Source organism: Dioscorea cayenensis, chromosome 11 (assembly GCF_009730915.1).
Source record: "Dioscorea cayenensis subsp. rotundata cultivar TDr96_F1 chromosome 11, TDr96_F1_v2_PseudoChromosome.rev07_lg8_w22 25.fasta, whole genome shotgun sequence".
Taxonomy (NCBI): domain Eukaryota; kingdom Viridiplantae; phylum Streptophyta; class Magnoliopsida; order Dioscoreales; family Dioscoreaceae; genus Dioscorea; species Dioscorea cayenensis.
The window spans coordinates 19,728,204-19,753,451 of record NC_052481.1 but is presented as its reverse complement, the minus strand read 5'-3'; the positions used below and the strand labels follow the sequence as shown (position 1 = coordinate 19,753,451).

The window sequence follows — 25,248 nt, the reverse complement described above, 5'->3', positions numbered from 1 at the left end:
AGAACTAAGGGACATAGCTTCCACCACTTCACACGTCATATAAGAGACTTATTTTGATACAGCTAATCTTTTGAACCAAGTGATTTTGACAGGCTGTTATGTATATTTGTGTCTGCTGATGTTTAATTTTTAATAAAATCATATAGTGGTTTATTCAAATTAAAAAAAAAAAAAAAGTCTGGGATGGATTTTCAGGAAATAAAAACAATAGATAAAATAGTAAATAAAAAAGAATTAAATAAGTAAATATATAATAAATGGATGCGGATCTCCTCCGGTACTGCTGCCCGGATCCTCTTCCCACCCATGCCCTAGATCCGCTGACGTCCTCTTCCCAGATCCACTGCTCCCATCATCATCATCATCATCATCATCATCATCAACATCATCATCCTCTCTTTTAAGTCAAACCCTCTTCCTTCTCATTCACTACCATATCCCCTTCCAGATCTCTCTTTTCTCTCTCTCTTCTCCCAGCTCTATATATATTCCTTCTATCCCTCCCATCTCTTTCACCGATTTCTTCTCTCGATTTCCGAATGGCGTCGTCGAAGCAACAGATGCATGTGCTTGCAGTGGACGACAACAGCGTCGACCGCGCCGTAATCTCCCGGATTCTCCGCAGCTCCAAGCACAAAGGTGCCCAATTTCGTTACTGCTCGCTTGGTGTTTGATGAAATGCTTCTTAGAACTCTGTTTGCGCGTCACCTGTTTGCGTTTTTGTCTCTCTCTCTCTCTCTCTCTCTTACATTTTTCCTCCTTTTTTTTCGCTTGTTTTCAGTCACCGCCGTCGACAGCGCTCAGCGCGCACTCGATCTTCTTGGCCTGGTAATAATTGATTTAATTTTTTAAATTTTTTTTTGCAGTTATATCCCTGTAATTTTTTATTTTGCATTTATGTCCCTGTAAAATGGTTGAAGTTAGTAATGGTCCCTGAGTTTATGTCTTGGTGAAATTTTGCAGGAACCGGACGTGAATATGATAATAACTGATTATTGGATGCCGGATATGACTGGGTTTGACTTGCTTAAACGGGTCAAGGTTTGCAACCCGTTAACCCGTTAACTGAAATTTATTTTTTTTTTAAAGTTTTTTTTAATTATTTATAAATTAATAGGAGTCTTCTGTGCTGAAAGAGATCCCAGTAGTGATAATGTCTTCTGAGAATGTTCCTAGTAGAATCACGAGGTATTGAAAAATTATTATTAAAAACACCCTTTTGAAGGAAGTTTGTGAATTTTGAAATTTTTGAGGGTTAAAATGAAATTTAAATGCAGATGTTTGGAGGAAGGAGCAGAGGATTTCTTGTTGAAGCCGGTGAGGCCTGCTGATGTATCAAGGCTTTGCACCCGCATGATGATGCGGTGATGGCCGTTGGATTCAAATCAGACGGCTGGGATGAAAAAGTTTTGTTCTTTTTTTTTTTTTTCTATCCTTTTTTTGATACAGAGAAAGAGTAGTTGTGGTTGTTTTGTTTTGGTGTTCTGGTGGGGAATGTAATTTTTTTTTGGGGGGGAAATATGAAATAGAACCAAAGTTAAAAAGATGAGAGCTTTTGGATATTAAAAAAATTTACATTGTTGTACTTCATTTTTCCTTTTTTTTTTATTCTTACAAACATTTTAAATGAATTTACTGCAAAGTTAAAAGTTTACCTACATTTGCTTTAATTGGTAAGTTGATCTTTATGATATATAGCTGAATCTGATTCTTATATTTATTGCCCATTTGGTTGGTACCATGAATCAGAAAGATGGTGTTAATTTTTGCAAGAGAAAACTTTATGTCATATCTTGTTGAGATATAAATGTACTATTATGAATTGAATTTAAATTTGAAATAAAGTAAGAATTTTAAATTAGTTGTTGTTTCTAAAATATGATTATGTATTTTTATAAAAAAAGTATTTTTTACCAATTACTGAAAATTAGGAAAATGAGATATGCAAGTGCATTGTCTATGTTTTAAAAATGAAATGAAATTTTATTTACCAAATTTTTATTAAAGATATTAGGCACAATTACTCGTTTGTTGTCCTGTCCATTTGTTTCAAAAAGTTGATAGGTTAAATTATCATTATTAAAGATGTATCAATGAAAAATTGGTAATTATTCTTCTGTTCAACTTAAACTTAATTTTTTTAAAAAAGTCAATTCAATTTTTTTAAAATATTTTTTTATTAAAATATATTAGCAAATTTGAATCATTTTTTAGATGCCACTATAAACTCAGAATTTGTGTTGGAAATAAATAACGAGAATTGCTAATCCAAAAAAGGTGTTAAGAGACAAATAAATATGGTGAAGTATCGGTTATAGTGCTTAACAATTTTTTAGAAAAATATTAATTTGATCAAATATGAAATACCACATTGGGTAAATAAAATCTTACTATGTAAAGATTTAGAAGATATTTTAGAATTAAAATCAAGGGGAGAAAAGCGACATTCTCCTATAAGACTTGTAAAAAACAATAAATAAACAGTATTGTTACAGTATTTATGTTGTTGAAATAGTAATAAAATTTTAAAAAAATTTACTCAAAAATTTATTTTTCTAAATAATCATAACTATTTATCAGTATTAATAATTTTTTAAAATGAATTATTAACTATATATATATATATAAATAATGAAATGAAATTAAAAAAAAAAATTATCCATTTATACGTAATAATATAATATATTCTCTCTTTTAATGGCGGGCTTTTGATTCAGAAACAGAACCAAAGCGTGAGTGATGTTCCCGCGAGCTATGAAATGCATGAAATCCGACAAGCGAACTCTAATGCTCTTGGATCGATGCCAGCATCTCCTTCTCACCATCGCCCAAATCCACCATCTCCACGCCCGCCTCATCGTCTCCGGCGCCATCTCCGACCCTTATGCCGCCGCCAAGCTCCTTGCCTTCTATGCCATCTCCGAAGACGGCGACCTCGCCCATTCCCGTGCCGTATTTGGCGCCCTCCGCCGTCCTACCGCCTTCGCCTGGAATACTATGATCCGCGCGCACGCTGATCGGAAACAACCCCTTGATGCTCTCTATCTTTGTAAGCACATGCTCCGTTCCGGTTTCTCCCCCAATAACTACACGTTCTCCTTCGTGCTCCGCGCTTGCGTTGAGCTCTCCTCCTTGTTTGACGGCCGGAAGTTTCATACTCAGATCTTGAAGCGTGGTTGGGAGTTGTATGATTTTGTTCTCAATGGATTGATTCATATGTACGCAAGTTGCGGGTGTTTGGATTCCGCTCGGCGCTTGTTTGATTTGAGCACCAACAAGGATGTGATATCTTGGACTGCGATGGTTCACGGTTATGCGAAATCTGGGCGAATTGATGTTGCAAGGGAGTTGTTTGATCGAATGCCTGAGAGAAATGAGGTTTCTTGGAGTTCCATGATTACTGCTTATTCACAGATTGGAATGTTTAAGGAAGCGCTGGAGGTGTTCAATGAGATGCAGCTTGCTAGTGTGAAGCCGAATCAAGCTGGAATTGTTGGTGCTTTGTCTGCGTGTGGTTTTCTGGGGGCTTTGGATCAGGGGAAGTGGATACATGTATATGTGGAGAGGAATGGGATGGTGCTGGACAGGATTTTAGGGACTGCACTGATAGATATGTATGCCAAGTGTGGTTGCATTGAGAATGCATTGAAAGTGTTTGATGAGATGCCGGAGAGAGATGTTTTTGCCTACACATCCATGATTTCAGGGTTATCAAATCATGGTCACAGTGAGAAGGCGATTGAATTGTTTGATAGCATGGAAAATGAAAGTGTTAGGCCGAATGAGGTGACTTTCATTTGTGTTCTCAGTGCTTGTGGTCGGATGGGTCTGGTGGATCGAGGAAGACAAATTTTTGATAGTATGAATAGAGTTTATGGTATTGAGCCGAGAGTGGAGCATTATGGAGGCTTTGTAGACCTTTTGAGCCGGGCGGGATTGCTAGAGGAAGCGAGGAGGGTTGTCCTTGAGATGCCTATGGAACCTGACCCATATGTTTTGGGAGCCTTGTTAAATGCTTGTAGGGTGCATGGAGAGGTGGAATTGGGCAAAGAAACTGTGGAAAGTCTAGTGAAACTTGGGATTGATCATAGTGGTGTTCATGTGCTTCTCTCAAACATGCATGCATCAGCTGATCAGTGGGAAGATGTATTGCAGGTGAGAAAGGGGATGGAGGAGAAGAAGGTGATGAAGGTGCCTGGATGTAGCATGATTGAGATAGATGGTGTGGCTTGTGAGTTTGTTGCTGGAGATCGGTCTCACATGTGTATGGAGGAGATCATGTCTGTAGTGGAAGCAACTGATGTGCAACTCAAGTCCTCTGACTTTGATGATTGTATGGTTGAATCAGAATTGGCCTATGCCTGAGGTCTTGCATACTCAAAGACGCACCATTTTTCATCTCGCTCTTCATCTCAGCGTCAAGAGATTCAAGGTAAATGACATATATTCTTTTTGCTGCCATTCTTTACATTCTTTCTCTTTTCACTGTCGGTTGTAAGTACATACACAAATACATGCATGCACACATATATGCATATGCGTTAAGAATTTATGATTTTTTCTCTACCCTTGGTTAACTTTTTCCCGGCATTTACTAGCATTGTAAGCAAGCCCTACCACTCATCAACCTGTTGAGTATGAAGTGCATAAATATCTTTGCACAAACATAATTTAATATAGAGTTTGATAATTGTTATTTTATAAAAATGAGGAGAGATGGGAAAAAAAAATCTTCCATTTGTTTAGTTTTACTTTGATTTTAGTGTTGCTATACTATTTATTTATTTATTTATTTTGGCTCATGTGGAACTAATAACTGGCACATGAAACTCTCTGATGTTGGTTGTCAATAACAATTGCCTTGGCCACTCTAGAAACCTGCAAGTTCTTGAATGGTATGTTTTCCTCTTAATTTTCATTAAGAGTGACCAAAAGAAAGATAACTAGTTTTTATGCTAACAATTGTAGAATGGTTGCATTCCTTGCCTTAAATGATTCATACTCCCATAAGCGATAGTCTCCAATCCTTTCATGGCTGCTTGTCCGTTAAGCACAAGTCTCTCAGAAGGGAGCAGTCCGGAGGGAGAGAATATGATAATCGTTGCTTCCAAGAGTGGACAGTGGAGCCGTCAAGATGAAGGATTGAAGTGTGTGTTTGTTGGAGTGGCCCATGGTTGATGAGAGCTCTCTGGACCCTAATCATAAGCTGAGGAGGTAGCTTATCTTTCTTGTCTACTCTTCTCATGAATTTTTGGCTTCTTCTTATCTGGAAACACAATTTATTTATTATTATTTTTTGGATTTCCTGCTTTCTTCCCCCTTTATGTGATCTTTTGTTGAACACATTGATTAAGACTTTGACCTTCAGAATTTGCTAGGCTATAACAAAATCTTTCCAAACTAGATCTTATTGTCTTTTAGTCTTTGACACTTGTGTTCTTGTTAGTTTAGTGCTCTTTAAAGTATAATCTCCTCTTTGACAGCAAGCATGACTAGATGTGATCAGTGAGTGCCCTTTGTTGGGAACTCACGGGGTGTATAGTTGAGATAAGCCCCCATCCTCTCAACTAACAATTAAAAATTCTTTTTAACTCTACATGCCTATGGAGTCCAGGCAGAAAATTTGCAAGCTTTCAAATCATGTGAAGCACCAGAATAAATGAATTTTAGATGACCATTGGTTCACTTGAATGCACACTCTTTTTTTCCCCCTCTTTGTAAATTTTGATTAAGAATTTATAAATGATTGATGTGGTTTGTCATCTTCAGTGGTTGTTTTCCTGTTCTTTAATTTCTTCATAATTCAATGATATTGTTCTGAAATGTTGTTGGAGCTGATTTATATTTATTTTGTTTAATTGCTTCAGTGGCAGAGTGCTGCAGGCCTTGCAGCAGATCTTTTTATTTTATTTTGACTTTCAACTGAAGCAAAAAGATTCTTGGAACATCTCAGAAGTACAACAAGCAATCAGTTACAAACTTTTCCTCCAAAAACCAAATTGCAGATATATTCATAGTGTCACTAAGCAAAGATCTTGCTGTGAAATACGTACCAGAGATCATGAGCTTGAGCTGTTGAGGGGTTGTATGACCAGGTTTGATTTTTAGAGTACTGAATCTACTGATATTCACTGTAAATGTTGAATAAGCAAAAAAAAAAAAAAAAAAAAAAAAAAATAAAATAAAAAAATACATGTCTCACAGAAGTCTGTTTTTCTCCTTGTTTGGTCTTCTGAATTTCTCTCTTGCTAGCTGCTCTTATATTTTTCTTTTGCTGCATTGTGTTCAGATGTTCAACTACTTCTTTTTAGTGTTAGATCTAAATTTTCTTAAGATGTTCAGGTAGGTGCAACCCTCGATGAAGTTCAAGTGATAGGATTAAATTAAGCACAGTGTCAAATATGATAAACAATCATCAGTACTTGCCTACTTTTGACTACCAGTTTGATGTGTCCAATTCTAAATTTCTTCAGGGGTATATGTGCATATTGTAGTTTACAAAAATAACACGCAAACAATTTTGAACTTTTTAGGGTGTAAAAAGCAAAAGCATACTCCACACCCACCACCCCCTCATCATCTGGTTCTACAGCCATCATTTTGCCTCTTCTCTGACTCGCTCGCCGGAGAAAAGTGGGAGGCGGCGGAGGCCATGGCGAGGGCCGGAGGTATCACGAACGCTGTGAACGTAGGGATTGCAGTGCAGGCTGATTGGGAGAACCGTGAGTTCATCTCCCACATTTCCCTCAATGTTCGTCGCCTCTTCGATTTCCTTCTCCAGTTCGGTGCGTATCTTACTCTTCTCTTTGGATTTGCATTCTGCTACTTTGCTTTTTGATGATCATTCACTCATTGCTTCATTTCAATTGATACATAAATGGCACAAAGATGGAAATTTTTGGTCTAGATCTGGAGTGTTTCAATGTATTTACTGTTTGTTAGTTGGATCTGGTTGGATTTTGGATTGATTTTACTGGATTTGGTGTTTGTTAATCTTATCCAATGCTTTTTCAACGTGTCTTCTAGACTTTTGGTTTTTAGCATGAAGGGCGATATGTTTTAGTCACATATTAATTGGTTTCAAGAGGAAAATTTTCTTCTTTCTTATTCTGAACAAATCTCTCAGATGAATTGATTCATACCAAGTGATTTCATCTTCTTGCTTCAGAATAATTTCTCATTTGCTTGTTACTAGCCGGTTATGGATGAGTCATCTAGTAAGATAAAACTTTGTGTATACTTGGAATATCTGCAACTTGTTCAAGAACATTTGGTCCACTGACACTGAAATTCCTTTGTTTCTGAGTGAGAATGTGTGGGGTCTTGGTTCAAAGCTCATTATTGGCAAATAATAAACAACTGGTAGACAACCATGAAAAGAACTAAAAATGGTCTTTGAAGTAGTAACTAGTTCCAATTAGTGTGTTGTTTGTTTGAGGGTAAGAGGGTGCCTGGATTCTTCTGCTTAATTACATTTATTCTGAGTTTAAATGGTGTGAAAGTCAGATTATTGCATTTGAACGACATGTATGTTGGAATTGGAAAGACTTGCATATGCAGTTAGGTGGTTGCCTGCTTATGAGGCTTCCTTGCATGCATACATTATGTGTGCTATGTGCTTGTACCTTAGACCAGCTCATTTTTTATTTATACTACTGTGAAACTCTTAATGATTAGGTAATCCTGTTTGGTGTTAGGATAATTGTTAGCTTGACATTCACTGGATTTGTGTTACTTGATAACTTTGTTATTATGAATACATTTGTTGCTAAATTATTAGAAGTAGAGCATATTATTCTTTAGAAGCCAAAGCAATGATGTAGAGAACATGTGAACACTACTTATACCAAACTTTCAATGAATACCCAATGCTTCTCAGTTATTCTAATCCTCTGTAATCGAATTATCGATAATGTACTGATAGAGCTAATGTTATGACTATTTCTTCAAATTGCATATAAACATGTTGCATCATTGTCAAGTAGTGTGGCGATAATAGTTTGGGTGGCCGAAAGTGCAAGGAAAGAAGAAACACAAAGCGCAAACATGGAATTGTTGTGTGACATATGAATGTATGTGATGGTTATAGATAATGTTGGATTTTGAGCGATTAATTCTAAATTGATTTCATAAAGGATAATTATACCTGACTTGTTATATGTTCAAATCAAGCCTTAGTTGTTGCATAACACAAAAATTGTGATAAAAACTGACTTTGACTTATATTAAGTAATGACATAACATAGCCCCTTGATCTTTACAAATAAACTGCACGGTGTGTTACCATAACTTGCATACTATGCTTATGCATTTATTTTATTTTATCTTTTCTAACTTAGAGACACTCATTTGACCAAATTACTGATTAGAGGCAACAACAAAGAGTAAATTGGCAACTTTGAATGAAAAGCTTGATGTCTTGGAACGTCGGTTGGAGGTACTTGAAGTCCAAGTGAACAGCGCATCGGAAAATCCCTCACTATTTATATGATGTAAAGTGCTGCAAGGATTGTTGTTGTTGTTCTTATCGGTTGTCTACAGATTTCATCAAAAGCAATGAGGTGACTGTTTAGGGTTTTGCACATTTCTACATGATCATATCCAATATTTGTTGGTAGATTAAATACAGATGGAGTACAATATCCCTAAACTTGATGTATATTTTGATCCGCTATGTATGATGTAAAGATTTCTTACTCCTTTCTTGTACTGATGGAAATTAAGTCATTTGCGGACATTTGTAGTTACCGGGCCCATAAGACGTATACTCATATATATATATATATGGCAAAACATCTTCTATGGACGTCTAATTATCAGCTATTGGATCGACATTGATGAACAACAACTCTGTATGATGTACTATTCCAAACAGTAATTATTGTACTTGTTATATTAACTACTATTTATCACTGTTGGCCGTTGGATTGAGATCCATCAGCTGATAATGAGCATCCATAGAAGAATGATACTTTCTCTCTATATATATATTATACAAAAATACAAGCTATGTGTTATGGTTGCCACACCAAATACCCCCGTGACACTATGCATATATATATATATATACACCAGTCCAAGTGATAGTAGAGATTAGTCTAAGTGGTAGTGGTTTCCTTTCTTTATTTAAGTGGTTTTGTATTCAATTTTTTTTTAATGAAAAAACAAAATAAATATATCTTTGAAGCATGCATGTGGTAATACTTTCTTTATTTCTATTTATTTGCCATATTTACTTAATTCACATCGATTTAAAAAGTTAGTTAACGTTAGTTGATTACTTATATTTTATAAAAATGTTTATTACTTTTCAAAATTACTCCTATTTAAAACTCTACTAAGTGGAGTATATGATTTAATTCTTAGTTGATTGTGATTTATTAAAAAATATACAAATATATTAAATTAAATAATAAATATGGAAAAAAAATTTAATACTGAATGAAATTTTTAATGTGACAGTAAAAAAGAACAAAAAAAAATCCAAAATATGAAAGTTAAAAAGAATGGAAGAAATAGTTTAGATTATTTTTTTTATATAAAATAAAAATAACCACAATATATATATAGTATGTATACATATGTTGACGTGTGATTTATGGCAATATAATTATAAATTAAATATTTTCTATTAAAATATAAATTTTATTTCTACAATAGAATTAAATATTTAAAAAAAAACATCCAACTAAACAAAACAAACAATGCTACCAAACTCAATTTAAATTCAAATTACATGTAACATGAGCAAAATAAGTAACACGAGCAATCAAATTTCAAATGAGTATAATTTCTTTAAAAAAAAAAAACAAACGTTTACAAGAACGTCATACAGTTAATCATCAATTTAAGCTTTTTTGACTTAATTTTAATGATCATATAAACTAGTATGCTTTGGGATCAAGTGTCCTTATGAGTTGGTGGTGTTTGGTGTGGTGGTCCTTTGTCTATCAAATGAGTTGGTGGGGTCCACCAATTTGTGCGGCAAATGGAAACCAGAGTCTAATCTTGATTGGACCCAAATATCTCTTTGAGTCTTAACCAAGACCACAAAGTCCTCTGCTGGTTCTCTTTGTTTATCCATTCTAAATCTTTTAACTTTCTTTCATTTCAATGGTCCCCCTCTTAACTTTTTTTTGCAATTTTGATGGCTATTTATTCTTATTAATTAACATCATGTACTTGCTCAAATATAATCTCATATGGATTATATCTGTGATTTTATACTATATATATTTTGTTTTAATTAACATGAAAAGACTGCAATCTTGACTTTTAGCATCTGAATTGTGAAAAGAGTAAAGAGTGACTTGTCTTTTTTTTTAATAGTGAATATAATAAAAGTCTTATAATGTGCTTAATTACGTAACTTATTCTCTTTTTATTTTTTATTTTTATTAAAATAGATAAATTAGAGCTTTAGGTTTGTTAAAAGTAAAAAACCTACCCTTGCAACAGAGTGCGTAACTCATTTCTCTCCAAAGTAAGAGATTGAGAGCTCAAATTTTACTCACAATAATAGTTGATGGATATATTTTATCTATATTTATTAAAATATAAAAATCACAATACGATAAAATTTTACAAAATAAAGTGAAACAAAACTTAAAAAAATTAAAACTAGCCTACCAAAGAGATAAAATAACAAGATAAAACCTAGAAATACGCTAGTAATAAATGTCAAACTTATAAAATAGTAGTGGATAAATTAATCTCAAAACAGTAATGACACACAAAAAATAATAGATGCACGTGATGATCCATTCTAAATGATATAAAACTGAGTAATTTTTGAGCTTATCAACAGGTCTGATGTTAATCGTTGTTTCACCCGAGACAATCTTAAGTAAGTTAAGAAAATTGAGATCGTGTTTGATAACTAAGGCAGAGTCTTTTATGTTATTTGTTTTATTTCTGTTGTTATCTTGTTTAATAACAAGCAATAAATTTCAAATTATTGCAAGTTTTATAATATATATATATATATATATATATATATATATATAAAAGTACCATCTTGTTACACACAGACATATTTTATAATTTATATTGGTGTATTAGCTGACTAATTTTTTTATAATTATTTTTATTGAAAGGAAATTCTTAGTTATTTTATTTGATAGTTTTATTACCAACATGAGGGCCTCTACACATAAAAATATATGCCCTTATGACACGTAAAAAAAATTGTAATTATTTAAATGGCAAAAAATAAATTGTGAAAAATAATTTAGAATTTCTTTTTTTTTAATAAAAAAATAAATAAAAACAAACAGTCAAAAGTCGGCGGTAAAAATCGTCGGCTAACGTTCACGTCCCAAAGAAGCGAAAAGTAACGACAATGATGGCACGTGTTCTTATCGATCAATTTCTACGAAATGGACGGTCATGATCGTTTCAATATAACAAGGGATCGAAATTGAACGGCTATGATCATCATAGGGTACACAAAGCTATCTCTATAAAGGCTTCTCTTTTTCTCGTATCTTTTGGTTTATTTCCTTCTTTTTTGGCGATAAATTGCTGATAATTAACCGCTGATTCTCTCGTCGTTCCAAAATTCGGAAACCCTAACCCTAGATGCGAACGAATCGTCCGGAGCGCCGGTGATCCGGTTTGTCGCCGGAGCGCCGTGATTTGGAGTCTGAAGGAGGGGAGAGGTGAATTGGTTGGTTTGTTGAGAATGGAGCCTGATCCAGCGGCAGAGTACTTGATCGATGATGCGGGAGACGTCGGAGCTGGATCAGATGGCGAGCTCCAGTGCGCGATCGAGAGCCTTTGTGGGATGTCACCGTCGTCCGGGTAAGGAAGAAGCCCCTAATGCTTGTTTTGAAGTCTTAGATTATTTCATCGGTATCCGATCCGGTGGTTTGGTATTGAGTTTTGAATTGAAAATTGAAGTATTGGCTGGCAGGATGCAGATGGGGGACGCGTTTATTGGTGGTGCTTGTGGTCTTCCTCAGATGAACTCGGTTCAAAAGTATGGTTTTTTTTTTAGTTCTTGTTTTTTTTAATTTGATTTATATGCTTGGATTTATGTGAAGCCAAGCAATTAGGTTTTTTCTTTTTGGCCAATAATGATGTCAGATTATCTGATTGTATGTGTTGATGGCATAGAAAGATTGGATTTTGGAGCTTTTGATTAAAAAAAAATTGGGGTTTCTGCTTTTTTTTGGGTAAATCTGTTTGTTTTGAATGGTTGAATTAAAAATTTTAACAGAATGGAGGGAGGATTGATGTATGAAAATACTAGAAATCTTCAGTTGAGTGATTGGTAGGTTGCTTTCTTTTTGCCATAATCTTTGATTGACAAGACCATCATGTTCTTCTGAATCTGAACAACTGAGTGGGTATTTTGACAGCATGAGTACTGGAATGGTTTATTCTCAGGCCTGTGGTTCTCAACAAACGGGCGTGATGGATGGGTACTTCCCTTTCTCTTTGTAATTCTGGTTTGGTTGTTGTTTACTATAAATTGAAGAGGATATCACTATTGAATTTACCAGTTTGGAACCGGGATTGGTGTATGGAGATGCGGGCAGTATTCAGCAAGTAAACACAAGGAAGAGGTATGCTTGGTGCATGTTTTCATTTGTATTTGTATTTGTATGCTCAAAATTTTATTCATTATCTGTTGTGAACTTCTTTGAAGTTGTGGTTTCGATAAACTAAGATTGTTTATGCTCCGCCTTTTTTGTTTTCTTCTGTATCTTGTCTACAACTGCTGTTTGAATACTTGTGTTGCCATAGTCGGAACTTTTGGTTCTTAAATAAAGATTTGACCACAGTAGATTATATTCGGAAACTTTTTTTTCCTGCTGTTATGATTATATTCAGTTTCTCTCTTGAGATGGTTATTCCCTTTATAAATGTGTACTTTTACCATGCCATGGGATGATACCAAAATTTTTTATGTATTATTGCAGAGCAATGGATGAGGAATGCTCGAGGCCCAAGTCGAAAGCATGCCGGGAGAAAATGAGAAGGGATAAGTTAAATGATAGGTACTTGCTTTTTCTTAAACTAAAAGTCTTTTTTTCTTATTTGTTCTAATGTTTATATAGGAAAAATACTCTTTTGCTTGATTCCTACACATGTACTTCTAGGTTCTCAGAATTAAGTTCTGTTCTCGATCCTGGTAGACCTCCTAAATCTGATAAAGCAACCATATTAAGTGATGCAGCTCGTGTGTTGGAACAGCTAAAAGCCGAAGCAGAAGAACTGAAAATCTCTAATGAAAAGCTTCAAGAAACAATCAAGGATCTGAAGGTTTGAGCTTCTCATTATACCGTATTATCTTTTCGTATCTTTATAGTTCTGTTTTAAATTCATGATACCATGTGCTTTTCCTTTCCTTTTGAAACTGAAACACAACCCTGTTATTTCTTCAACAACTTCTCTGTTGATTGAATACATTTGTTACATTATGGGTAGGCGGAGAAAAATGAGCTCCGTGATGAGAAGATCAAGTTGAAGACAGACAAGGAGAGACTCGAACAACAGCTCAAGGCCATGAATATGGCTCCTGCCGGGTATATGCCTCACCCTATGGTATTCCACCCCGCCGTCTTTGCACCGCAAGGTCAGACACCGGCAACAAAGTCTTCATCCTCTCCAGCATTCCCCAGTGTGCCAATGTGGAGATGGTTGCCACCAGCCCTTGTCGACACAACCAAAGACGCCAAGCTATGGCCTCCGAATGCTTAACCAAATGCAGCTTTTTACCTGATGGCAAAGATGCCAAGCCGGGTTGGTTATCATGTTCTCGATGATGTGTTTATTTATCATTTCTCGGTTATTGTACTGATCTTCAACTCCCATGTTGAATTCTCATGTAGTTCTTTTATCAGAAACTCTGTTTATTGCAGATGCAATTGTAGAATACTTCATGAAGACTAATGACATTGAATTGTTGTTGGATTGTGGTTGAAGGGAACTCTCAGGAAATTGAAGATAAGAAAGTGATTCTTTGAATGAAATAAAAAAAAAGTGCAACTGATATTAGCAATGAGGTTAGCATTCCCAACATTTGAATTTGTTATATTATTATTATTATTCTTTTTTTATGGTGGCATGTTTCTGGCCTTAGTTGGTGCTTGGGCATTCGTCATGGTTGTTCTTTGAAAGTAACTAGTTCCTTTAATTAATACCTCACATTTGATAAGTTAAATTTTAACCATATATATGCATTTATTTCTGATTTATTATTGGGCAAAAAACTCTCATTTTTACCGTAAGACAATCATCAGTGGAAAATGACTGATCAGCACAAGCACACTTGTTTAAAGGGGGAAATGATTCAAATTTAAATTAAAATAAGTAAAGAGGTTCCATCTATCTATTAAATATGTGGAGGCAATGCATATCTAGTTAGTATAAGTCTGTAATTAAGTCACACTTGAGAACATTGCAAAAGGGTTGGAGATAAACCAAAGTCAACAAAGAAAGATTCAAAGTGTGCTATACCATCTTATCCTAAGATTTGTGTTACTTCAGTCATGTACTGATGAAGCTTGGGATTTCTCATTTCTTCACCTTTTTATATCTAAACAAAGTGACATCCAAGTTAAATTCAAAAGTGAATAAAATTAAAAGTCACTGAAACCAGAACCTAGTTCCATTGAATTCCAAAATTCTTCGGAACTCGAGTTACTAAATCCCTTCACAGACAACCAAACAAAGTTATCTACAATATATCATCCAAGTTTAAGAGGATGATAACTTGCTAGTTCTGTAAACACACATACATACTATAAATATGATGTATCAGACAGATAGACACACATAAATACACACGTACATGCATACACCACATGTACTTATACGGGTACATGAGTGGTATAAAGCATAGATATCCATTATCAAGTATCGTCTATCATTTATTAATCACACCAGGGGTAAAGCATGTTCTTTGCTGGCCAAGAACGTTTCTAAAGCTAAATTCTTTTCTTTGCTGTCTTTGAACTCAACTCGCCGGCCATGACCTATAAAAATGATAATTTAAATGTTGGTACCAACTTAAGAAGAAGGTTAAAAATCAATTGGTTCATAATTTATACGGGAGAGGAGGGCGCACCGGGTAGTATCCATAGAAAGTCCAAATCAAGAAGCTTCCTGACACTGCTCAATTGCATGCTAACTGCAAACCAAAACAGGTTTAACACTGAAGATGACATGCATGCATTAGTTCCAATTAATATAGATTGAAAGGATACCTGAAACCTTGTTATATTGTTCAAAAATACTCAATTTAGAGTCTTCAGATTTGGCAAAATGATCACCCGTGAACAGAATTTTCAAGGGTTTGTAGTACAAACAAACCGAACCCTGCAGTAGGTTTGTGAAATGAAATTGTTTGCAACTTAAACCTCGCATAGCTTTGTGGGAATAAGAACTCAAATTGAAGTATTAAGATCTATTTGGTTTGGGAATTGAATTGGGCATGTATTATCAGGTCTAAGAAACTAAATGCAAATCAAGCATAAACAAATATCACACCAAAACTACCATCTAAGCATCTCGAATTTATTTGGGGAAACGACTTACTTCTGTATGACCTGGTGTGTGAATGAGTTCAATGTCTGTACTGATACTCCATGGGCCTTCTCCTTGTAACTGCATCTCTACATCAGCAGTATGAGGTTCTACCTGCAGTAATTGCAGAACCATTATTGGTGACCGCCTAGTAGCTAATAATAAGATTGCAATTTGATTGTTATCTACACCATTCACCTCTACTTTAATTTTTTTTTATCCCCTCAGTAAACAGTATTTTTTTAGCTTATACTGAGCAACAAAAATGAAGAATGTGGTCTCTAGGCAATATTTATATGAAGGTGATACTCAAGGCTTCACACTCAGCTGCCTAGATTCATAGACAATTAGGAAATCCCACAGGCTACGCACTGCTCAGCTGCTTCTGGAGTCTTGAAATTGTAAGCACAATAAATTAAAAAGTCTGGTAAATAATGCAATTAGATAAAATAATAAAGGAGGCTTGTCTATGAGTTGGAAATAAAGAAGAAAAAAAGGATTATAGTGCTTACATCGCCGGCATGGAGAATTCTTTTACACCTCAAATGATTGAACCACTTCTCATGATCTCCGACATCATCCCTAATTGTCATAAGCACTTTAACAAACAAGGCAAGTGATTTTCAGAAAATATCAGATGCAAAGGTTCTCATACTTGTGAGTCAAAAATAAGTATTTTGCTCCTCCAAGCATGTCAATTCGCTGGGCTAATTTTGGAGTGTATCTTGGGCTGCAAAATAAGTGCATCATTTGATAAGATTATCCACCAGATATAAACTTATCATGAATATAAATAGATAATCTTAAATACTCGATTCATTTTGCCATGAAGTTTCCCTGTAAAAGAAAATTGTGACAAGGTCCATCTGGAATAAAACATAGTAAATCTTTCGTTGGCTGCATAAATAAACTTCTTGCCATGAAAAATTGTGCCATTCTATTTTGTTGATCAAGCAACTCATGCAATCAATACGTATAGATTGTATAGTAGGATTCATTATATGACAAACAACTATTTAACTGACGCTTGTATCCGTTAGCTATAACAAAATTCATGAAGAGTTATTCATAAGTTTGTCATCCCAATTAGAACCATGACAGCTTAATGTAAACAAAGGCTTTTTTGGATAGATTATTGCAACAAAGAAATGAGGAACAAATACAGGATTGGCAATCTAAACAAAGGCATTTTCCAAGGAAAGTATATTGCAGATTCACATAGTCAATCCATCCAATGATTAATTGAAAATCAAATTTTGGTGGTTAAATTCTACCTGTCAACAAGTATATTTCCCTCTGGATGGGCAATGAGATAGGAAGCTGCTCCATAAGATCTCTCAGAGTGATAACCACAGTGGTATACACCCTGAAATCACAAGAGAAAAGCTAATTACAGATGCATTCAAATAATGCCAGAAACACAAAAGTTCATATCCGTTATTGAGAATCATGAACACATAAAAAATCAGTGCAACTCTTAACCAGTTCATAAGACTGCTGAACCAAGAGAAAAATCCAAGTAACTAAACATGGCATGGTTTTAAGTGGGCTTTCAGTCTAAACAGTTGTTTTTAGTAAGAGATCAACTTGCAACTCTAGCAGCAATGCAAGAGAAGTATAAGAGTGTGAACTATAAATGTTTTATCAAGCACTCTGAACTAGAAAATGTTAATCATTTTACATACCTCAATGGAAAAAAAAAAAAAATCCAATAATATGGAAGAAGAAGAAAAGGCATAAAGTAAAAAGTCAATTACCGGAAGCCGCTGCTCATCAATAGGAAGAGGGAACATCTTCTGCACTTCCACAATCTCCTTCGGAGGCTTCTCAGTATGTATTGAGCTTGTTGGACAAGAAAGAAGTGCCTCCAGAATACAAATAAGACTTATCATAACCTCATTAAAAAAAAAAATGACTTTGATATTGCCCTGCCCTCATTGTCATATGCCACATCAACTCACCAAAAACATTTTTTTGTACACCAAACATTCACAAAAAGCATAAAATGAAATTATAAATTTCATTCTCTGAAATTCAAGAATTTCCTCATTCGCACAATCATGAACATCAGATGCTCAACCAAATGACTCTGATATCATTATGACTATAAATTTCAATATGTTGTAGAGCTAATACCCATAAATTCAACTAACTAGACTAAAAGTGATAGCATTAGGAAGAATTTCCTCATTTGAACAATCATGACCATCAGATGTTCAACTAAATGCCTCCGAGACCATTTAAATTAAAAAATTTTAAACTTTGAGAGATGTTTAAATAAAGGAACAAGAGGTGAAGCCCCTTATCCCTCCAAGGAATAAAGGGTCTTAATCTACATCAAACTAGAAGTAGCTTATTCTGGATTATGAGGTAGAGTAAAAAAATTAAAATTATACTCGATCATGAAAATTAATTAATAAAATTTAAACAAACAACTATCAATAATTTACTTAATTTCCCAATACACATACACATGTGTATATAAGTATGTGTATAAATATATCTACATATACATGGGTGTATGTATATACATATGAATATGAAAATTACTTAATTTCCTAATACACATATACACAAGTGTATATGTATATATCTACGTATAAGGGTAGCCCTGATGTATATTCATATGAATATGAAAATTACTTAATTTCCTAATACATACACAAGTGTGCGTTTGTGTGTGTGCATATACGTATACATGTATGTATGTATGTATGTATGTATCTACGTATAAGGGTAGCCCTAATGAGCCCTTGATTCAATCCCCCATCGTTCTCCATCCAAGCAAACCCTAAAAGAGATAGTTTGAGAAAACCCTTACTTGCAAAGCCTTGAGCCTTTCCTCCTGGCAACTCGGTTGATTCACGACTGCCGATTGCCCATCGATCCGCGAAAAGGTTTCCTTCAAGATACAAAGATCAAATCAACACAAACGAATTGCAAACTAAACATTTGATCTCAGAGAACTAGAGAAGATGATTACCGGTGCCATCCAACGACAAGTATCGCAATCAATGCAACGACGATCTACAAACGGATGAACAAAATGAAATTCCTTAATAAGTTCAGAGGCCAAAAAAGAGGAATCAAAGAGTGTGTAGTGCTCACCCACGAAGAACTCGCCGTCGACGTTCTGGTGACGCCGATCACGATGACGCGCCGGCGCTGCCGTAGCTCTGACGGCGAGGCTTGGTCGTGGGCAGTGTGGGCGATATGGATGGACGAGAGCGAAGCCTCTGAGTGCCATTTCTCTCTCGATCTCTGTTTCTCTCTCTCTCTCGCGCTTGGGAGACACTGGAAAACAAAAGGGCGGCTCAATAGAGTTTCATTCAGTCTTTGCCTTTTTATTTATTTAGATTTTTTTATTTTGAAATTTTTATTATTATTACTTTTTTTTTGGGAAAAGTAGTCAAAAGATTATCAAAGTTGCAAAGTTTGAATAATGTTTAATTTTATCCAAACTTATCTGTTATCGCCTAATTAAAAAAAAATACAGGAGTCTCATTCAAAATAAATGGTTTTATTTACTTTAATAATTTGGTAGATCTTTACTTTTCAATAGTTTTATTACACAAATAAATGGTTTTATTATATAAATGTCTCATTTATTACACGTATGAATGGTTTTATCTTTACTTTTCATTTATTACACTGACCCTTATTTTTGTAATAGTTTTATTGCACAAATAAATGATTTTATTACATAAATGTCATGCGAACAAGAAAATACAGGATTCTCACTCATGTATTCATCCAATCCAATGGGAAAATACACTATTTTGGTTGTGGTTGTGGTTGACTGCATGAGCAAAATTGGCACATTTCATGCCTTTATTGGCGAAAAGAATTGCCGAAATATTCTTGGAAGGAATAATTAGGTTTCACGGTTTGCTGAGATCGATTACAATGTTTCCTTAGTTAATTACGTACACTCATTTTATGTAAAATTTATTTATTTATTTATTTATTTTTGTAGTTAGATTGTGAGAGAAAGCAAACTTTTAGCTTCGGATTTTTTAAATTCAAGAGATTAAACCCCTCTTCTTACGTAGTGAATAGTATAAATAGTGGTTTGTCATATTAAAATATAAAGATAAATTTAATTATTTTTTTTTAAAAAAAATAAACTCTTATGTTAATAGTTAATAACCATTAATTTTGACCTTGAAGCCATGTTAATGGTTAATCATTATTTTTCTTGACTTTGAAGCCACCATTATATGTAATTTGAGCCACCTATGTGTTATTTTTATCTAAAATTTTTTCCTTTATAAAAAAAAAAAGATTTTTGGATGTTAAATTGCGTAAGTTCACAAAAGTTCCTATAAACTAGAAAGGGAGAAATTATAAAGGGGTCGGGCCTGTGATAGTTCTTGTGTAAAATTGTTATGAAATTCTTTTAAATATTTTTAAAAGTGTAACATATCAAGAGAGAGTGTGTGAGGTGTAATTTTGTACTATAAAACAATTTTTCATATTGGATACTACAACAATAGCAGGAAACATGATATAATCTGTATAAATTTTTGTATTTTATTTTTTATTTACTCTTTTTATTTTATTATATATAATTCTTGTTAAGTGAAATTTAGATTTCACAACGCTACAAATTCCTAACATGCCAATATTGTTAAAAAAAATTGTCACATGTAAAAAAAAATTCTTATTTCATATATACATCTTAAATAATAAATGTTTACATATACACAATTCTAGCAGTAAATCAAATATCTTAACGTCTTTTTCTTTTGAATATTTTTTTTTTCAGGTTTAAACATAAAATAACTATTATATCAATTAAGATACTTTTAAAACGTGAATTTATTGATTCTTTGTGAGCGAGAGAATGTGAATTTATTATATTAGTTACTATAGCACAATTTTAAAAACAAATCATATAAGTAAATATATAACCTATATAGCTATACATTTTGGAGATGCACAATATCGTAAATATTACAAATAAATTTATAAAGTTATATTAACAAAAACCCCTCTTCCTTAAAAGAGAAATAAGTACCTTATGGCTCTCTTAATCAAACTTTGTTATCATTGGATAAAAATAAATTCTTCTTTTTAAGTAAAATAACAATAATTCACTCATCCGTAAAACTTACATCATTCCTCTCTAAACTCAAAAATCAAGGGTTCCAATCTCTTTAGTAAAAAAATAAAAGGTAAAATAATAGTAATTTTTATCCATCCTCACTGGCCTCCAATGGCTTAGTAAGTACTGGGAGCAAAACAGCATGTCATTATTTCAGGGAACAACATCAATAATCCAAGCTTTTACATCAAAGGACAAAAACGTTAGAGCATGAAAAATTCCATCAACAAAGAGTGGAGAGAACGTTTGGTCCATAACTCAAGATTAGATTTAACTAAACTGAGCAGAATTAAGAGTAGAAATGCTCCATTAAATGATCTGCGTGTGTTCACCTCAGAAATGAAAATATCTGCAGATCGACAGACTGAATCAGTCCTTCGCAGACCTGTAGCGGCATTGGACTTCCTCACCTTCAATAAGTTTATCCAAAGAATCGATAGGGAGTCCGATCATCTCTAGTGTTTTCTCCCAAACATCGAGAGAGGTTTCTAGATTATGTGCTTCTTCGGAGATGTTCATTGGGCGGCAGTCATGAGAGATATATGGGCAGACAGGCCATTCTTCGGACTTTAATACGCTACAATATTCTGGGACCTGAGGGTCAGTGGCAGCGAAGAGTGAGCTTCTAGACCCTGAAATGTTACATAACCGTTACCTTTCAATGTTTGGGGATTAGATCACCACAAAAAGGGGGCACTAACCTTCTTGAGCATCAAATATGAAGTAAGGAATTAGGTGATAAGCCGCAATAATAATCTTCGGAAGATCCCTTGCCTGCAAGTGTAATTAATAAGCTCTTATATGATAATCACACATACACACACAAGAGTATCAAGCCAAGAGATGCTAAAGAATCTTCTGAACCAGATTTTTACAGTGTCTTACTAACATGATATTAATTGAACTGCAGTAAGCTAACAAAACTGATGCATGCAAACCTTCACATACAGCAATTCTATCCGGAATTTCTCAATGTGCATGAAAGAATTACTTATTTTTCTTAAAATTATATGTTAGCATGGAAATTTCTAATTGCAGACATGCACTACGCTTCATAGGGCATACAACATCCTGAACAAGTAATATATATTGTACAAAAAACCACTGATATCCAAGTAATGGAACTTAAAACAGATCTTCGAAGACACTCACAACATTGGTGTGAACAATTCCTGGAGAAACACACATAACATTGATGCCAGCTTCTGCAGGAATACGCTTGTGAAGGATGCTGCAAAACTTTATCTGAACCAAATAGGCATTCTCACATCAGAAGACAGACTTTGCCACAACTAAGACTAACTATGCATGTTTTCATTCATCATATAACCCGAAAAGCAGAAAAGGAAAATGGAACAACTTTATCTTAAGAATCTTGGCCAGAAACACAAGGAAAATAAACAGCTCAAAAGAAAAACAAGATGACATCATGTCTCAAAATGAATTGTCTCCCATACCTGTGCTAGTTTACTGTTTGCATATCCAACTAAACTGGTGTATTTCTTCCTCCCAGAAGTAACATTCATATCTTCTGTGTCAACACAGCCCACAGAATGCATCTAAAATAAAGCCGATATCAGTATGAACTAAAGTATTTTGAACATCATAAGATGAATGTGTATGAGAAGGAATAATATTGGCAAAGATTGAACATACAATGGAATTCACATTTATAATTCTGCTTGGAGATCCTCTAATTAGAGATGGCAAGAGCAGGAGTGATAGTAATGCTGGGGCAAGATGATTCACTTGCAAGTGTTCTTCATAGCCATCCTTTGAGAAACGCTGTGGCTCTAAAGAAAACAGAGAGTGAGGAGTTACTTGAGTCAACATCTAAGAATATGCACACATGTAGAATCAGTACCTATGTATTCCACTAAATCACAAATTTTTTTTGCAAAAATATGAAGATAACTTAGTTTTCCCATCAACTCTATCCATATATTTTCCCCCATGCCTCCATCTGTTCAATTTATCAACAAAAGTATGACAAAATAAAAGAAAATTAAATTGGCTCCCACAATTGACTGAATATTAGCATTAGCACATAAACTGATGGAAACTTATAGCTGCAGGGCAGCTGATAAAAAGAGACAACCTACCAATGACAAACTAGTAGAGAACCTGGCACTATCTCCAAGAGCAATAATAGTATAACAAGTAAAAATACTTCACTAACACATAAAACTACGAAATTTATATCACAAGAAAGCTAACAAAAGAGACTATTAGTAACAAGCTACTAGGAAGCACAAAACCAAACCACTACCTCCTATAGAGAAAATCCCAGCATTATTGATCAATACGTGCAAAGGTCCTAATCGTGCATTCCAAGCTTCAGCAAATCTCACCACAGAGTCCAGGGAAAGCAGATCAAGCTCCATAACCTTGAAATACAGTAAAATTGTAAGAGCAAACCACATGATGTACAGTACATTGTAAGAGTAAACCACACGATAACTCCATTTCTAAATTAACTACAAATCCAACCAAAATAATTAAAATTTATTAAGAAATTTTTACAAATCAATGATATATAGAAGGAAACAACTTTTCACCAGAAAGGAAATTTCTTTTCTTTTTCTTTTGTTTTTTCTTTGAAGTCAAACCACAATAGACCAAAATTTCCACCATTTTCCCTCAATCCCTTGGTTGAAAAAAAAAATCCACAACTTTTCGCACAAAATTTTTATTCATTGCAACAGCAAGAACAAGAATAACACAAAACCCTAATCGCAGTTAGAGATTCCCAGCAATGTACCTCAACGTTAAGCGGAGGAAAATCGCCAGACCTTTCAAGCTGCCACTCATGAATAAGCTCATGAGCCAACTTCGTCTTCCTCACAGCCATCACCACATGCGCCCCGGCCTCCGCGAGCTGCCTGAGATCAAGCACAACAAAACCACAAAAATGAGAAAGAGGATAACAAAAACCCAGAGGGAAAGATCTCCGATTGAAAATCAAGAGAAAGAACCGGGCGGTGGAGAGGCCAATTCCACTGGTGGATCCAGTGACGATGCAGGTGAGGTCGGGGAGAGGAGGCAGCCGGAGAGGATTTTCCAAGTGGCTGGCGGAGATCCGCTGAAAGAGGAACTCCCAGATGATGCTGTACCAACCTCTACCCCATTCGAACCATCCAAGAGCTTGCTTCTTCGGCTTCACACGGCCATCATCGCCATTGCCAGAGCTTGAGGACTCCATTGCCCCTCTTCTCACTCTCTATCTATCTCTCTCTCGCTCTTCGATTCTTTTGATTATAAATTATATTTTTTTTAATTTAAGAAAAAAAAAGAGCTGTTCGGGGTTCGGGCACACTAGTGTGGTCCATTAAGTCTGGAAAGTTTGGGCCCCACCATCTTGATTAGCAAATGAGTGTGTATTTTTTTAATTAAAAAAGTGTTTTTATTATTAATTTAAAAACAATAGAGTTTTTGATTTTTTTTTTCTTATGGAAACGAGCCGCCTCATCGTTTAGAAAATGAGCGATCTGATAAGAAAATAAAAACATTGGTGGAGCAAGTGAGGGTCAAACCCACACACATGGACAGATGGTCTTAAAATCACCCGCACACAATCATTACTTACACTCTTAAAACTATAATCTTACCTATGGTTCAAACTCTCACTATTTATGAAAATTTCAAATAAAAATCCAAAAATCAATAAATCTCTTAATTTGCAGTTGAGCACGGTTTGAAATTCTGAACATGTGATTGGTCTCATTATTTATGAAAAGTTCAAATAAAAACCCGACAATCAATAAACTTCTTGATCTGCAGTTGAGTATGGTTTGAAACAGTTGAACACGGTTTGAAATTCTGAACATATGATTGGAGACACAATTGAGTTTGAATAATTGACCCTACTTTTATAAATTTTATTATTTTTTTCTGTTTTTATAATTTTTATGTAAAAATTTAATTTATGTAAGGCATTATATCAACCAATTGTTAAGTATGTAAAAAAATAAATAAATAAATAAATCAACCTTCTCCTCTTCTAGTTTTATAAGATATTGATTTTTTACTTAAAAGAAAATCAAACTGGAGCTTTCAAAACTTAAAATTTTTTCCCCTGTAAAAAATTAAAATTTAAAAAAATTCAGACAATCACTTAAATAACAAAAACCAAAGCTGCTGATTCGGTGGAAAATTTCCTTGAAGGGGCATGCAAAAAGTATTTATTTTTTTTAAAAAATAATTGTTTCAGTTAACCTAATTACTCCTACAATAAACGTCACTTGATTAAACAAAACGCATAGCTCTTATTCAGTACCAACCATGCGTCTGACAAACAATAACACGGGTAAATTTTTTTCCATCGAAGCACTGTAGTTTGGCTTTATATCAGTTTGAGCTAACTTTCAGATTTCAGATCGAAAACGAGCGTAAAGCTTTTAATTTTTGTTTCTCGGCGGGCAATCGGAGGATTTTTGGTTATAATCGAGTGATGTGAGCTGGAAATATGATGTAGACACCTTGGAACCAAGTCAGCAACTATCCACATAATCAACCAAGCTGGAAAGGGATGAAGATAAGGAAGGGGAGGAAGGAAAGGGATGATGATGTGGACATGTGCTGAGTTGGTTCCTGGGTGTCCATATCAT

General features: G+C 34.5%; 6 protein-coding genes across 10 annotated transcripts; 4 read left to right on the top strand and 2 right to left on the bottom strand.

Annotated features, from left to right (window-relative positions):
- Window positions 1-300: 300 nt before the first annotated feature.
- On the top strand, window positions 301-1,502 carry LOC120272498 (two-component response regulator ORR6-like). The gene is made up of 5 exons (XM_039279333.1): window positions 301-639; window positions 782-828; window positions 964-1,041; window positions 1,118-1,188; window positions 1,278-1,502. The coding sequence occupies exons 1-5, from the start codon at window positions 540-542 to the stop codon at window positions 1,366-1,368; spliced, it is 387 nt and encodes a 128-aa protein (XP_039135267.1). The 5' UTR covers window positions 301-539; the 3' UTR covers window positions 1,369-1,502.
- A 1,220-nt stretch (window positions 1,503-2,722) lies between these two features.
- On the top strand, window positions 2,723-6,091 carry LOC120272122 (pentatricopeptide repeat-containing protein At5g66520-like). 2 transcript variants are annotated; one of them, XM_039278873.1, is made up of 4 exons: window positions 2,723-4,432; window positions 4,875-4,895; window positions 4,969-5,214; window positions 5,868-6,091. In XM_039278873.1, exon 1 carries the CDS (start codon window positions 2,740-2,742, stop codon window positions 4,363-4,365), a length of 1,626 nt encoding a protein of 541 aa, XP_039134807.1. In that variant the 5' UTR covers window positions 2,723-2,739; the 3' UTR covers window positions 4,366-4,432; window positions 4,875-4,895; window positions 4,969-5,214; window positions 5,868-6,091. The 2 variants fall into 2 exon arrangements, with proteins under 2 accessions (XP_039134807.1, XP_039134806.1); XM_039278872.1 differs by lacking the exon at window positions 4,875-4,895.
- Window positions 6,092-6,563: 472 nt separating this feature from the next.
- On the top strand, window positions 6,564-8,743 carry LOC120272123 (protein BRICK 1). The gene is made up of 2 exons (XM_039278874.1): window positions 6,564-6,785; window positions 8,370-8,743. Exons 1-2 carry the CDS (start codon window positions 6,653-6,655, stop codon window positions 8,489-8,491), a joined length of 255 nt encoding a protein of 84 aa, XP_039134808.1. The 5' UTR covers window positions 6,564-6,652; the 3' UTR covers window positions 8,492-8,743.
- A 2,745-nt stretch (window positions 8,744-11,488) lies between these two features.
- Window positions 11,489-14,066, top strand: LOC120272702 (transcription factor ILR3-like). 3 transcript variants are annotated; one of them, XM_039279577.1, is made up of 9 exons: window positions 11,489-11,802; window positions 11,915-11,980; window positions 12,221-12,274; window positions 12,363-12,425; window positions 12,507-12,569; window positions 12,927-13,004; window positions 13,107-13,269; window positions 13,435-13,749; window positions 13,869-14,066. In XM_039279577.1, the coding sequence occupies exons 1-8, from the start codon at window positions 11,684-11,686 to the stop codon at window positions 13,705-13,707; spliced, it is 879 nt and encodes a 292-aa protein (XP_039135511.1). In that variant the 5' UTR covers window positions 11,489-11,683; the 3' UTR covers window positions 13,708-13,749; window positions 13,869-14,066. The 3 variants fall into 3 exon arrangements, with proteins under 3 accessions (XP_039135511.1, XP_039135510.1, XP_039135512.1); XM_039279576.1 differs by having other exon boundaries at window positions 13,435-13,931; XM_039279578.1 differs by lacking the exon at window positions 12,221-12,274 and having other exon boundaries at window positions 11,490-11,802; window positions 13,435-13,931.
- Window positions 14,067-14,588: 522 nt separating this feature from the next.
- On the bottom strand, window positions 14,589-18,847 carry LOC120272704. 2 transcript variants are annotated; one of them, XM_039279579.1, is made up of 11 exons: window positions 18,643-18,847; window positions 18,518-18,561; window positions 18,356-18,436; window positions 17,292-17,399; window positions 16,809-16,900; window positions 16,190-16,264; window positions 16,047-16,116; window positions 15,547-15,648; window positions 15,216-15,327; window positions 15,077-15,139; window positions 14,589-14,984 (listed from the first exon to the last, which is right to left on the bottom strand). In XM_039279579.1, exons 1-11 carry the CDS (start codon window positions 18,779-18,781, stop codon window positions 14,887-14,889), a joined length of 984 nt encoding a protein of 327 aa, XP_039135513.1. In that variant the 5' UTR covers window positions 18,782-18,847; the 3' UTR covers window positions 14,589-14,886. The 2 variants fall into 2 exon arrangements, with proteins under 2 accessions (XP_039135513.1, XP_039135514.1); XM_039279580.1 differs by having other exon boundaries at window positions 15,223-15,327.
- Window positions 18,848-20,757: 1,910 nt separating this feature from the next.
- Window positions 20,758-23,893, bottom strand: LOC120272681 (dehydrogenase/reductase SDR family member FEY). The gene is made up of 8 exons (XM_039279556.1): window positions 23,617-23,893; window positions 23,403-23,523; window positions 22,911-23,028; window positions 22,298-22,434; window positions 22,099-22,200; window positions 21,794-21,886; window positions 21,343-21,415; window positions 20,758-21,273 (listed from the first exon to the last, which is right to left on the bottom strand). The coding sequence occupies exons 1-8, from the start codon at window positions 23,841-23,843 to the stop codon at window positions 21,011-21,013; spliced, it is 1,134 nt and encodes a 377-aa protein (XP_039135490.1). The 5' UTR covers window positions 23,844-23,893; the 3' UTR covers window positions 20,758-21,010.
- Window positions 23,894-25,248: the final 1,355 nt, after the last annotated feature.

Bases quoted from the DNA above. Each gene is read 5' to 3' on its own strand.
- LOC120272702 (XM_039279577.1), top strand. From the start codon at position 11,684: ATGGAGCCTGATCCAGCGGCAGAGTACTTGATCGATGATGCGGGAGAC. The intron at 11,981-12,220 runs GTATGGTTTTTT...AAATTTTAACAG, and splicing joins CAGATGAACTCGGTTCAAAA to AATGGAGGGAGGATTGATGT. The intron at 13,270-13,434 runs GTTTGAGCTTCT...CATTATGGGTAG, and splicing joins AAACAATCAAGGATCTGAAG to GCGGAGAAAAATGAGCTCCG.
- LOC120272498 (XM_039279333.1), top strand. From the start codon at position 540: ATGGCGTCGTCGAAGCAACAGATGCATGTGCTTGCAGTGGACGACAAC. The intron at 829-963 runs GTAATAATTGAT...GAAATTTTGCAG, and splicing joins CACTCGATCTTCTTGGCCTG to GAACCGGACGTGAATATGAT. The intron at 1,042-1,117 runs GTTTGCAACCCG...ATAAATTAATAG, and splicing joins ACTTGCTTAAACGGGTCAAG to GAGTCTTCTGTGCTGAAAGA.
- LOC120272681 (XM_039279556.1), bottom strand. From the start codon at position 23,843: ATGGAGTCCTCAAGCTCTGGCAATGGCGATGATGGCCGTGTGAAGCCG. The intron at 22,435-22,910 runs GTAGTGGTTTGG...TGTTTTCTTTAG, and splicing joins TGGGATTTTCTCTATAGGAG to AGCCACAGCGTTTCTCAAAG. The intron at 21,416-21,793 runs GTGAGTGTCTTC...TTACACTTGCAG, and splicing joins GAATTGTTCACACCAATGTT to GCAAGGGATCTTCCGAAGAT.
- LOC120272704 (XM_039279579.1), bottom strand. From the start codon at position 18,781: ATGGCACTCAGAGGCTTCGCTCTCGTCCATCCATATCGCCCACACTGC. The intron at 18,562-18,642 runs GTGAGCACTACA...ATCCGTTTGTAG, and splicing joins CGACGGCGAGTTCTTCGTGG to ATCGTCGTTGCATTGATTGC. The intron at 15,140-15,215 runs GTATCCTTTCAA...TTTGGTTTGCAG, and splicing joins ACAATATAACAAGGTTTCAG to TTAGCATGCAATTGAGCAGT.
- LOC120272122 (XM_039278872.1), top strand. From the start codon at position 2,740: ATGTTCCCGCGAGCTATGAAATGCATGAAATCCGACAAGCGAACTCTA.
- LOC120272123 (XM_039278874.1), top strand. From the start codon at position 6,653: ATGGCGAGGGCCGGAGGTATCACGAACGCTGTGAACGTAGGGATTGCA. The intron at 6,786-8,369 runs GTGCGTATCTTA...ATTACTGATTAG, and splicing joins CGATTTCCTTCTCCAGTTCG to AGGCAACAACAAAGAGTAAA.